The 14,086-nt window shown below is 37.0% G+C and overlaps 1 protein-coding gene across 1 annotated transcript; it reads left to right on the plus strand.

The window, feature by feature from the left end:
* The first annotated feature begins 4,565 nt into the window (after positions 1–4,565).
* LOC132428389 (high mobility group protein B1) lies at positions 4,566–5,831 on the plus strand. The gene has a single exon (XM_060016161.1). It carries the CDS (start codon positions 4,708–4,710, stop codon positions 5,353–5,355), a length of 648 nt encoding a protein of 215 aa, XP_059872144.1. The 5' UTR covers positions 4,566–4,707; the 3' UTR covers positions 5,356–5,831.
* The last annotated feature ends 8,255 nt before the right edge of the window (positions 5,832–14,086 follow it).

The following is a 14,086-nucleotide window of genomic DNA, read 5'->3' on the forward strand; positions in this document are numbered from 1 at the left end:
TAATCTATTTTTTCTCATGCACCTCTCACAGTAATATATAATTTTTTAGACCTCCTTGGGAAATTTAAATCATTTGGTAATTTTTATGTACTGCTAACTTTCTAGGAACTTACTAAATTTTGATATGCATCAACTAAAATTACTGTGTGATTGAGTTTATTGAAGAATTTAATTCAAAACAAGACTAACAGTAATTGAGAATCATCCTGAGACATCATTGTCGTTTATATTATTTCCCTGACCTATTCTTATAGGATGCTACTTCTTTGTTACTCATTTGAAAGTGAGAGAAATAGTGTATATGAGACAGAGTTCTTTTGCTCCTGCCATGGACCAAGTTCTAAAAACAAATCTTATGGCCATTGTTCTAGGGAAATTGGTTGGTCATTTCTAATAATTACTAGAACATGTTTGTGGCTGACAGTGGGGGGAAAAGTGGAATCAACAGTGTATTGTCAGAAGTGGTCCCCATTGTTTAAAGCAATAAGAAAGTTCACAGGATTCTAAATAAAGAAATGACTGGGAAAAAAGGATGTTTTTAAAAGGGCAAGATATGGACCAAATTACTAGAATAGAAAAGCATTAAAGATGGCAGAAAGGAGGTGCATCTCTATTGAATCTCTGCATTTACTGAATATCTGTTGGCCAATAATGGCTTGGTTTCTAATGCAACCAAATGCAAAACAATTTGGGCACTGAAAGTGCTTCTTCCAGAAGCAAATCTTTTTTTTTTTCTTTGTAAAACCAAACAAGTAAATTTTATGATGCATTATGATGATTTTTCCTAAATCGCTAGTCAGATAGAATGTGGAGATTTAAAATTATATGTGGGATTTTGCCAGAATGCCCATTCTTAATTATTTTTTGAAAAGGATTGGATAGATTTAAGTTTGATTTACATTTTTTATCATCTTAGTTCCTTATGTAAACCAGATTTGAAAATTCAAATTTATCCAGAGAAACTTTCAAAATGAATCAATACATCACTTTAAGTGAAAATTTCCAGAAATGCTAACTGGTAGAGAGAGCTTCATTTCCTAGCAACAAGTCTCATTCCAACGTTGTATTTTTCTGACTGTGAATATGCATCGTATCATAAGATTATAATTGCATTTCAAATTGTCATAATTTACAGTTATCTTTTCCCTACATATACAAACAACTTAACAAAGTTAAAGACAAACCTAACAATCTGACTAATCATTTTTTTTACCAGTTTAAACTGCCACAGAGAAAAGCAATTAAAATAGAGAATCTTTTGTTTGTTAACAGCTCACCAGTCAGGCAGTGGGTAAGCAATTATTTTTCTGCTTTTTTTTAAGTTAAATTTTGAGATGAACAATTAACTTGTTAAAGACTAGGCATATATTCCCAAAATATATTATTATGACATGAGAATAGCATAACAAGATTTCTGAGGGTGAAATAATATTGCTCAATTTACTTCTCAATGATTTGAGAAATCATTTCTCAATGATTACATTTCATTTATATAAAATGATATTTCTCAATGATTACATTTCATTTATATAAAAATCAAGTCATTTATAGGATGTTTGGGAAGACAGGCCATTCTTGATTATTTAGAGATCAGAGAGGTCTTTCTTCTGAGTTTTCATAATCAAATTCCTGGATTTATACAAGATTGTATAGGAAAGGAAATACAAAATACTTATAAATACATAATACAAAACTGGCCATTTATAAAATTAGTACTCACTCAACACAGAATTCTCTATGCCTAACACTAGATTCTATACTCCCTGTTGCTTAAAGCATCAGCACCTGGACAATATGATATAAATACAATGCAAATCAAATTCAAAGTAAAAATACAAATATTGCATAAGATGCAAACTTTCTTGAAGTCACTGAAAGTGACAATGGGCAGTTTCTAGAATCTTGAGCAAAGAGAATTTCACCACTCAACCACTGGAGAAGAGAAAAGAAAGCAGTAGCAATGATGACAAGGTAGGAGTTTCAAAAAAGAATTATTTGACTATCAAAGGATTAAGAGAGGCCCCTGGGAAAAAGTGGATTAATAATGCCATGTCCAACTATCAAAAACATTTCTTTGCCATGTTACACTGCAAACCAATGAATTTTTAGCTCATTCTTGGTTCATTCTAAAAATGAACACAAGGGCTTCCCTGGTGGCTCAGTGGTTGGGAGTCCTCCTGTCAATGCAGGGGACATAGGATCGAGCCGTGGTCCGGGAGGATCCCACATTAGCGGAGCAGCTAAACCCATGAGCCACGGCTGCTGAGCCTGCGCTCTGGAGAGCACGAGCCACAGCTACTGAAGCCCGCGCGCCTAGACCCCGTGCTCTGCAACAGGAGAGACCACCGCGCTGAGAAGTCTGCGCACTGCAACGAAGAGCAGCCCAGGCTCGCGGCAACTAGAGAAAGCCCGCACGCAGCAACAAAGACCCAACACAGCCAAAAATTAATTAATTAATTTTTTAAAAAATGAACACATAATTGCAGTTATAACCTAAATGTTAAATAAGATAATTTATTTTCACAATTTAAATTTCATTTTTTAAGCTAAAGGTCCATCAAATCTCTTTTATCTTCCTCTTCGTTCTTCTCCATCACCTCTTCCTTCTCTCTTTTTTTCATTCTCCTACTTTAGTATTTGTTATGAAATTTTGCCCCGGGGTTAAGAGGACCCACCTCAAGTGGACCTTCCCCAGTACGAAATAGTGTCAGATCCCAGGGACCTACTGGGCAAAAACAGAAAAAGGAGTGAGCCAGAGCCATTTCAGATGTCAATATTCTGAAAAAGATGAAAGAGCAGGCATTTGGGGACATAGGTAACAACACTTGTTCTGGAATGCCATCATCTTTGGGGGGTAGAATATCCAAAATCAGTGGCCTTTTCTCAGTTCTCAACCCTTGACCTCTCAGCGCTGGAGGAGAGTTTTTTAAAAAGAAGAATGTGATCGCGATGTTTTTCAGTCTCTTCCTCCCTGCACCCACCTTATTCACGTACAATCCCAAACTCTTCTTCAAAATAAGTTTTTTCAAACTTAAGTGATGCTTCCTGTATACCTGAATTTTTTCTTTTAATCTGCATCATCTTGCTTCTCCTGCCTCCTAATGTCATCAGTTCCCTAAGGTTCTTGTCCCTCTTCCTCAATACTTTCTCCTTGAATGTCCTGTATATCAAGAATCAGGTGTTATTTACCATGTGGTAAACAGGGACATTTTAGAGATCTTTCTAAATACTTGTCTGACCAAAAAATTTTTTTTCTAATGAAAATCAAGTTTCAACAAATCGAACAGGTACAACAGGCACAATCTCAGGAGGAGGCCATTCTGGTTGCATTACTATTCTACAACGTGTGGAAACAAATCTCTCACATCCTTCCCTTTCATTCTGGACTTGAAAAGGAATCTCTTTCTATTCAATGTATTCTTTTTGTTAATTCTAAGTATCAGAGAATACCATCACCAGAATAAATTTTCAGTCTCTCCCCGGCTTGAGTAATTGAAAAAGGGGATATGACTGAACATCTTTGCTCATTATGATTCAGCCAAGAGCATCCGTACAAGTGAGGAATAAGAACTATGGGTACCTACCCTCCCAGTGCTTTCTAATGAACCATAGGTCATCAGTACTGGGTCTTTTGGTCACCCCTAGTTCTAGTGTAGATGCCCAATAAAAATATTAAGCATAAATTTTAGGTTGAGTTTGAATCTTAAGAGGCTGTCCATATTTGCAATTTATTTTCTTCAGATACCTTACAACTGATCTTAATAGATTATTTTAAAGAAAATCTCACCAGTGACATAGCTCCAGTATAAAATGTGAAATCATTATGCCTTATAAAAACATGATTTATACAGGATTTTATTATATTTCACTTAAATAGTTATTAAGTAAAATGTAGTTCATTGATTATAAACTTTTATAAACTGTTTCATGATATTCTTCATTTCATTTATGCAGAATATGAATAATATATCATAGACAGGAGCTGTTATCCCCTCTGAAGTCATGTTGGAAAACTACAAAAGAAAGTTTATTATTTTAAAAACAAATTCACAATTGTAAAGTTTTTCTTCCTATACTTCATTTCAGTGAGTGAAAATATTGATTTTCACAAACATGAATATTTTAAACTTTTACTATATTAAAAAAACATGCCAAACCTTGTAAAATAATGAGTACTGTATTTGTATTCAAATTTTCATTAGGAATTTTAATAAATATACTTTATGTATTAAGTAGTATACAAAGAAGAAGATAACAAGTGAAGCTACTTTACAATACAGAGGCTGCAGTACAATCAACTTGGAATAAGATTGTACTTCTCTTCCAAAGAACTTGGTGCCCTTTTTCTCCTTAAATGTTTCCTTTAAGAAGTGCATTGTTTGGAATTCATATTGCTCTCTCTTAGCAAGGTTAGGTCCTTTGTTGCCTTGACAGGATATGGGTGTCTTGATTCATGTTTGCACAGAACTAAACCATCACAGTGTATCATGCGACTACTGAAACTATTTTATTGTCTTTCTGTCACATTACAAATTGATTTTAAAATACATTTGCCTTGACAGAGCGGAGAGAGTGAGGAGGCTGCGTCTGGCTCCCGCTCTCACAGCCATTGCAGTACATTGAGCTCCATAGAGACAGCGCCGGGGCAAGTGAGAGCCGGACGGGCACTGGGCGACTCTGTGCCTCGCGGAGGAAAAATAATTAAGCATGGGCAAAGGAGATCCTAAGAAGCCGAGAGGCAAAATGTCATCATATGCATTCTTTGTGCAAACTTGCCGGGAGGAGCACAAGAAGAAGCACCCAGATGCTTCTGTCAACTTCTCAGAGTTTTCTAAGAAGTGCTCAGAGAGGTGGAAGACCATGTCTGCTAAAGAGAAAGGAAAGTTTGAAGACATGGCAAAGGCGGACAAGGCCCGTTATGAAAGAGAAATGAAAACTTATATCCCTCCTAAAGGGGAGACAAAAAAGAAGTTCAAGGATCCCAATGCACCCAAGAGGCCTCCTTCGGCCTTTTTCTTGTTTTGTTCTGAGTATCGTCCAAAAATCAAAGGAGAACATCCTGGCCTATCCATTGGTGATGTTGCAAAGAAACTGGGAGAGATGTGGAATAACACTGCTGCAGATGACAAGCAGCCTTATGAGAAGAAGGCTGCTAAACTGAAGGAAAAGTACGAAAAGGATATTGCTGCATACCGAGCTAAAGGGAAGCCTGATGCAGCAAAAAAGGGAGTCGTCAAGGCTGAAAAAAGCAAGAAAAAGAAGGAAGAGGAGGAAGATGAGGAAGATGAAGAGGATGAGGAGGAGGAGGAGGATGAAGAGGATGAAGAGGAAGAAGAAGATGATGATGATGAATAAGTTGGTTCTAGCGCAGTTTTTTTTTTCTTGTCTATAAAGCATTTAACCCCCCTGTACACAACTCACTCCTTTTAAAGAAAAAAATTGAAATGTAAGGCTGTGTAAGATTTGTTTTTAAACTGTACAGTGTCTTTTTTTGTATAGTTAACACACTACGGAATGTGTCTTTAGATAGCCCTGTCCTGGTGGTATTTTCAATAGCCACTAACCTTGCCTGGTACAGTATGGGGGTTGTAAATTGGCATGGAAATTTAAAGCAGGTTCTTGTTGGTGCATAGCACAAATTAGTTATATATGGGGATGGTAGTTTTTTCATCTTCAGTTGTCTCTGATGCAGCTTATACGAAATAATTGTTGTTCTGTTAACTGAATACCACTCTGTAATTGCAAAAAAAAAAAGAAAAGTTGCAGCTGTTTTGTTGACATTCTGAATGCTTCTAAGTAAATACAATTTTTTTTATTAGTTAAAAAAAAAATACATTTGCCTTATAAAGGCGAAAACTGCATTGCTTATGCTTAAACATCACATAAACCAAATTTAGTGATCTGTTTATTCTTTATGCTTGTTGGGCCCAGTTGTTAGCGCTTTGGAACGTCCAACTGTCTGCAATAATTTATTGCAGAAAAAACTCTTTCCTATATTTCTAGAGTCTGCAACTCTTTAACCTTATGAATTTAAGAATGAGTCAAGTTTAATCTTATATCCTACTACAATAATATATTTGTATGTATGTACTATTACATTTATATGCATTTGATCTTAGTTGTATTATGTAGTGGTTTGTTCTATGTTTACTTGGTTGTAAATTTAAGTAAAGCACAACAGAGAAATGAATACACATATTGATTTATTGACAAAGGCTACAAACATAGTTCAGTTTGTAGGAAAGAAGGTGATGTATTTATTTTATTGTCTTATGGTAACCTTTATTTTCAAAAGTTAGTGGCATCTTTATTTAGGAGATCAATGGATCAAATACTGTTGAAAATAGGTATTACCACTATTTCAAAACTGGTATGCTTGTCAGCAAGTAATACTTAAAATACAAGAAATACTCATTTCAAGTAATACTTAACAATTTTTGAATAATTATAACACACTTAAGCAGAGCTGAGCTTGTCAAGATTGCTCGACCTGTGACCATGTTAGTGCTGTAATTTTATTTAAAGAGATATAGCACATGAATGAGAATAAGAGAGGATGTGGGGCTGTGGTTCTGTTTGATTTGATATTAAATCTATTCCCTGAGTAAGCAGATTAAATTGTTACTTTAATTCAGTATTTTAAAAAATGATCTTTAGATTTTTTTTTTTAAACTATGTTGTACTAATGTTGTGTAATTAAATACTACCTAAGTCTGAGGATATCTCTATTCAAATTATAGGATATTGATTTTTTTGGCTGTGGTTCAAATATCAGAACAGAATGAGTGCGATTTTGTGATTCTCCCCCAATGCTTCAATCATTTATTCTGGCACCCTATAATTCAAGAAAAGAAATTTAATTCCTACTTAGAAATGAAATGAAGAGGAGACATTTCAAAGCAAGCCACATTGTCTATTGATCATAATGGGAGTTGCACAAAATCTTGATAGACTTTTTTAAAAGAAGGTAGTTATTTCGGCAGGGGCCATTGTGCACCGACGATTGAAGTTTAAAAAATTTGTTTTAATTTTAACAAATATAGGGTTGGCTGAGTACCTCTTATTTTGAGTTTGGATAAAGAGAAATATAATGATAATCATTCACGTGTATAGTTTACAAACTGCTTTTACGTAAGGTATTCTCATTTGATCGTCACAGAAACACTATGAGAAGGCAATTATTATTTTTCCCATTGTAGAGTTAATAAAAGGGAAGCAGAGATCGTAAACTCTGTGATGAGGGGATCAGGTTGGGCTTCCAACACCTAAGATAGTGACTGGTATGTAAGCACTCAAGAACCATCTGATCATGAGATAATTGGAAGAATGCATTAAATGGCTTAGGGAAAAAAATTAGCAAATGACAGGGCCAGGGCTTGACCATGTATCTTATAGTTTCAAGAACAATGTCCTGTCTTTGTTTTGCTTATTCATTAGTTGTTCTCCCACCTCTCCTGCTTTTTCCTGCCTGCTCCGCCCCCAAGAGATGCTCATGAATTCTCTTAAAAATATGTATACTTTTAAAGTATATTTCTCCTTTTAGTTTTAAATACTCTTAACCATTAAAAAGAGCTGGAAAACAAAGGGTCTTTTTTCCTTTTCCTGTTCTTTCTGGATTTTGATAATTACTGCTATCACAGCATCCACATTCGCCTAAAGTAATAAGCCAGAAAGACGTGAAAATCTTTGACATCAAGTCACCGAGTGTGAAAATAGAACTCTATTGAGAAGATAATATGATCAGAAAAAATTTCAGGTAATATATTTTACCCACACGGACTGTCGTTTCTTGCCTTTGGCAGGATAAGCCTTCATTTGCTGGGCTGTTTGGACAGTTTTGAGTGAGACGATAAAAGCCTGAAACATCTTCCAGCACCACGACCTTTGTCCATCTTGTTCTGGTAGCAAACCGTTTCCCCTTGGGGGCAGGAAGTATCTGATATTTAAAAAAAAAAAAAAAACAAAACCTGAAGCTTCTTACCCAGCCCTACTGAGATAAAACAAAAGATTAGATTTCAAACCAGACTGGTGCAAATCTGAGCTCTCACCATCTTTGCTAACAATTTCATACTTTCCTCATCATTTCAAGGTCCTGGATTGCCAGCCAGCTCCTACCTTTTTTTTTGGCCGCATGATGATGTGTTCTGATTCTGATCTGTAAGTAATAATGTGTTCAGCCAGTTCACTTGCACAAGAGACCTACCTGTTCAGACATGAAATATTATCACCTCTACACTCAGTGTACACAGAAAACATCCATAGCATTTTCCAGGGAGCCAGGCCCCATAAATCCATAGATTTCCGGTTCGTTTCCACAGTAATCCTATATCCAGCTGAAAGAGTTCCATAATTTAGGACTTGTTCTTAAGGTTCTCAGTCACGCAACTCCTGGGACCCTTCACTGGCTGCCTTTTCTAGTTGCAGTTCCCATCTCGTGACGATCTTGTTGCTTCCTCCTTCTGTCCCTCTCCCTCTCTTCCCCTTCCTCCTTCCCAAGCCCCAAACCTAATTTCTCTTGTCCGTGGAAAGTAGTTTAAACACTGCCTATTGCTGCTTTGGCTTTTGCTAATATCCCTTTTAGCCAAGAACCTTATCAAGAATTTTCCCAAACCATCTCACAAAAGAAATTCCGATCTGAACCATTAAGAAAAGGCTTTTTTTTTAACATTCTGATTTAACATGCTCATAGGTTTTATTTCTCTTCATTCAGTTAGATTACATTATAACGTTCCACTTATGGCTTCATGTATGACTAGGGAATGGTGTGGGGAGCGGAATCTAAGCAACACCCACTAAGGAGAATTGAATCATCTTTAGAGAACTTGGAGGGCACGAATGATTTAGGAAGGTCTAGAGAAAACAACAACAACAACAAACTTATCTTAATTAAAGAGAAAGTAGAGCAAGTTTGGTCCAGAAATAATGCCCCCAGGATCAAAGGGCCAAGCTGATTCTGACTACAGCATATCTGTCACTTTGTCCTCATTCATTCACTCACTCATTCATGTAAATGCCTACTAAGCTCCTGGTGCGGTTCTGTGTGCTGGGGTTATAACAATGAGTAGACAAAAATCCCTGCTTTCCTGGAGCTTACATTCCATGAGGAAACACAGATACTAAATTAGATCAATATAAGTTAAATATATAATGTATTAGCTAGTGATACCCGCCAGGAACACACAGAGAAGGTAAAACACGGTAGGAAGTGTTCCTCCACTTCCTCCACTTTGGATGCCTGGAGGGCATCCAAACTCATGCCCTCACAGGCATGCGATGTGAACATAAAAGCACAGCAAAACCAGAAGCGTCAACTTCATACATTCTTTTTGGGAGATACTGAAGGCACTAGGCAACGTAATTAGTACAGAGTAGGTACAAGATTGGGGAAAAGGAAATCTCCCTATTCTAATAAAGCAGTGTTGACCCAGAGTACCTTTCAAAGGCAGCAGCTAGAGACGATTTTGAGCTGGAGGGGTTGTGGAGTCCAAAGGAGTAAGAATCTCACCATCTCAGAGCATATCAGGTTTCTGAGCTGAGGCAGCAGAAGTCACTGCAAGGCTCAGAATCAAAGCCTAGGAAGAGGGAAAATCTAGATGCCAATACTGTAGCCAATAGCACTGTGTTTGTGAGTAAACATGAAATATAGCCTGAAGACTTCCACTGGGCGGGGAGGCGGGGGGTGGGGGGTGGGGGCGGGGGGGGTGGGGTGGTGGTGCGGGGGAGACACCAGATCCAACACAGCAGGAAGATGCTCTGGTGTACGGGTAAGTGTTGAACAACTGGCTTTCTGAGAGTAATTCCCACACACGTTCACTGATATTTGTGTTCAATTCATGAGTAAGATAAAAGTGAAACTTGTTTGTCAGTGATGTGAGTGAATTGTTTGCTCAGTCAATTTTGAATACTGGAAAAATAAATCATCAATTTTTTGTACCTATTCACGATACAAGAGCTATAGATATGACATATTAATCTGTATTATTAACATAGATTTCAAGCTACCAAGGTCATGTTACTGAATGTGGAGTTGGCAAGAATGTGCAAGGACATACCATTATATACCATGGCATGTCCATCATAGACATTTTTAAAAAATGTAATTCACATTAAGAGGTTAGATAATAAAAAAAATGTAGTAAAACATTTAGGAAGTGATGAGTTTTAAATATTTATTACTTTTGTTTTAAGAAATTATTTAATTCTAAGTTTACACAATATGGTTTTTAATAATGGCTATGTTTAACAAATAGCTAGTAAAATTCCTACAAATATAAGGTTGGCTCTTATGAGCCTGTACAAACCAGCTAGCACACATCACTGGTAGATGCCAAAACTATATAAATGTAGATTGTTATTATTAATAATGTGACAATTTTTATTCTCAGGCTCAAGTTGCCCTGAAAGGGCAAGTTTAAAAAAAAATTCAGTCCTTTAATTTTACTCTATTTGCTTTGATTGGATTGGGGCTTTTCTTTGAATCTCTAAGCAACCTATTTCCAAATCTCTCTTACAATGCATAAATGAGCAAATAATAATCTCAACCATTATTTGTTGATTCCTGCTAGCTTCCCTCTCAAGAAGGTGACTTTTCACTAATTCCTCCCCAAATTCCAGAAGTTCCTTATTGCATTCAGCTATGTACTATATGTAATCACTACTATCCAATATGCATTAGGTTGAGCCAGATGAAATTGCTGTTATCTGACCATTTCTGACCTACGCTTCAGTTCAATGTCTTTGCTCTAGTCAAACTGCGCAGGCTTCTCATTGTGGTGGCTTGTCTTGTTGCAGAGCACAGGCTCTAGGCATGTGGGCTTCAGTAGTTGAAGCACGCAGGCTCAGTAGTTGTGGCTCGTGGGCTCTAGAGCGCAGGCTCAGTAGTTGTGGCACGCAGGCTTAGTTGCTTCACGGCATGTGGGATCTTCCCGTACCAGGGCTCAAAACTGTGTCCCTGCATTGGCAGGTGGATTCTTAACCACTGTGCCACCAGGGAAGTCCTCCCCAGTCTTCTGTAAGCAATTTTTTTTTTTTTTTTTTTTTTGGCCAGGCCACAAGGCTTGCAGAGTCTTAGTTCCCTGACGACCAGGGATCAAACCTGGGCCACAGCAGTGAAAGCGCTGAGTCCTAACCACTGGACGAACAGGACCCTGTAAGCAATTTTAAGCATTCTCTTCCCTGACCTTTTGTGATACTTACATGTGCACCACATAACTGAACACTTAATTATAACCTGTCTCATATCATATTATTTGTATTGTTTCTTATATTAATCTTGTCTGTAGACAGTAAATTCTCTGAGGGGAAAGACTATAAGTTAAACTTCTTCTATAATCGTACAATGCATAATTGTGCTGAAAATCAGTACACACCCTCATGTTTAAACTGACTTGGACTTAAAGTCCTTGGAAGTTAATTAAAACTAGGTTATGCAGGTGCTTAAAACCTGGGCTTTGAAGTCAGGCAGACCTGAATCGATTTTCCCTACTCTGCCGCTTATAACCTGCGTGTCCTTGGGATGGTTACTCAACAACCTGAAGCCCCTTTCCCCCTTCTGTCAATTGGATAGATAAGGACCTCTTTACTTTCAGGTGGTTGATAGGATTATATGGTAAGTCTAAATTATATAGACTCTTCGTGGAAATTTAAAACCAACGGATACAGTTGACCCATGAACAACAGGGGTTTGAACTTCACAGGTCCACTTATACGTGGACTTTTTTCAATAAACACAGTAGGCCCTCCATATCTGTAGTTTTGGCATCCACGGATCCAACCAACCGTGGATCCCAAACTTAATACATGATCTAAGGTTGGTTTAACCCTTGGATATGGAACCCCGGATACAGAGGGCTTACATGGGACTTGAGCAACCTTGGATTTTGGTATCGTGATAGGTCATGGAACCAACACCCCCTCCCTACCCCCCTGACCCCTGTCCCATTCTGAGGAACGACTGTATATTTTTCTCAGTGATTTGATTAATTCATCTAAAGGAAAGACTATCATTGTGTATGTCTGGCTTAACAATGCAAAGTGTTGTTATAGTTAGTTTTAAGATAAGGTTTATTCATTGAAGTAACTTCCCAATCTCCCAATTAACACCTAAAAATTGCACATATATATATGCAATTTATATATATATATATATTATTTTGAGGCTGGGGGTAACAGATATTTTTAAAAGTTGAAATATACTGGATTGCAATCTACCTGACTATCCAAGAGGATATTGTTCTTATTATCTAAGAATAAATTTCTTATCATTTTATTATTCTTTTTTTTTAAATTTAGTTTATTTATTTATTTTTGGCTGTGTTGGGTCTTCATTGCTGCACGTGGGCTTTCTCTAGTTGTGGTGAGCGGGGGCTACTCTTCGTTGCAGCGTGCAGGCTTCTCACTGCAGTGGCTTCTCTTGTTGTGGAGCACGAGCTCTAGGCGCGCGGGCTTCAGTAGTTGTGGCTCACGGGCTCAGTAGTTGCGGATCGCAGGCTCTAGAGCACAGGCTCAGTAGTTGTGGCGCACGGGCTGAGTTGCTCCACGGCATGTGGGATCTTCCTGGACCAGGGCTCGAACCCGTGTCCCCTGCATTAGCAAGCAGATTCTTAACCACTGCACCACCAGGAAAGCCCCATTTTATTATTCTTGAACCTAGAGTTTTTATAGAGTGATAAGTGACAGAATTTATTAAGAACTTACTGTGTGTCAAGGACTTTGCTAAGGTTATTAGCTTATTTTATCCATTCAACAACAATGAGGTATTTTCTATTATCCCTACTTCACAGATGAAAAAATATATAAGCTATCTTTTGAGATAGCGAGAAAAGCAACTAAATGAAGGCAATGTAAAAATACTGAGGAGAGATTTAATAAACTTTCTGTCACAGAGAGTGACTTTACAACAGTAACTAAATTTTAATTCAATATTCTAAACTCCAAAATGTATTTCTAAAGGCCTATTAAGGGTTATTATTAATACTAGCAAAATGAATCTAATATGAACAAAGCATAATTTCCAAAACAGTATATGTGAATGGAAAAAAAAAATAAAGCTGAAATGCACTTGGTAACTGGCCATTGCTTTCGGGAACAATGGTATACAGTCATTCACTCATTTCCCTATTTATCGAATGTATAATGTGTCCAAGGCATACTTAAATATACTGGTTACCTCTTATATGTCCTTGGAAAGAAATTTAAATTATTGTATGAATTTTGATTGCACTGATTACAAAATTTTGAAACACAATGGAACCCAAACTAGGGTCAATGCTCATTTCCTAAATGAACATTTTATGTGCAAACAAACAGCTGCTGGAATTCAACAGAATTTAAAACAAGCAGTTTGTAAATTTTACATACAGCTGTTTTTGGTGATTTTTGTCAACAGAATCTTCCTGCTTTGCATCACAACATTCTTTCATTATGGTGTCCCATCAAAGAATAACTTGCTGGCTTTAATCACATTTACAGAGATTTATGACTTAATACTTATTCGGTGGTAGAGCTTCTCAACACAAAATGTCAGTGAGCCTGTTATAAATTGCTTCTGGCGTTCCTACTCTTATCTTTTATTTGGCTGCGAATATTTCCACCTGAAAGTGATAAATTCCTGCTATAACCACTTTATGTGCTTCAGTAATTACACTGTACAGAAAAAGGGGGTTTCTACTGAGATCTCTCCTTAAAAACAGCAAGCAATAAAAGGCAGTGGAATGAGCTGAACTCTGAAGTCTGTTGAACCAAAAACAATGACGTGTGAAATATCTGTGTCAGACTGAATTTGATAAATGATCAGGAAATACAGAAGACATCAAAACCTTTAAAACCATTGCTGAAGGGACATAATAATATATCTATGTCCTTAGACTACATACTTCTGATTCTGTAACAGAAATTTGGCAGGTGCCCACAAGAATGGGGTTAACATCCTTTCAAAACCATTTCAAAATATCTAGATGCTTCTAGTGACTTAGGTAATTTTTCAGTAAATGCCAAGGTCTGCATGACATTGAGACTGTGTCTATATGTGCAATCCAGAGAGACTGTAACCACTAACTTGATCAATACATGTACGTACAACTGTACT

Source organism: Delphinus delphis, chromosome 7, assembly GCF_949987515.2.
Source record: "Delphinus delphis chromosome 7, mDelDel1.2, whole genome shotgun sequence".
NCBI classification, from domain to species: Eukaryota; Metazoa; Chordata; class Mammalia; order Artiodactyla; family Delphinidae; genus Delphinus; species Delphinus delphis.

Coding starts and splice junctions, on each gene's coding strand:
- LOC132428389 (XM_060016161.1), top strand. CDS start 4,708: ATGGGCAAAGGAGATCCTAAGAAGCCGAGAGGCAAAATGTCATCATAT.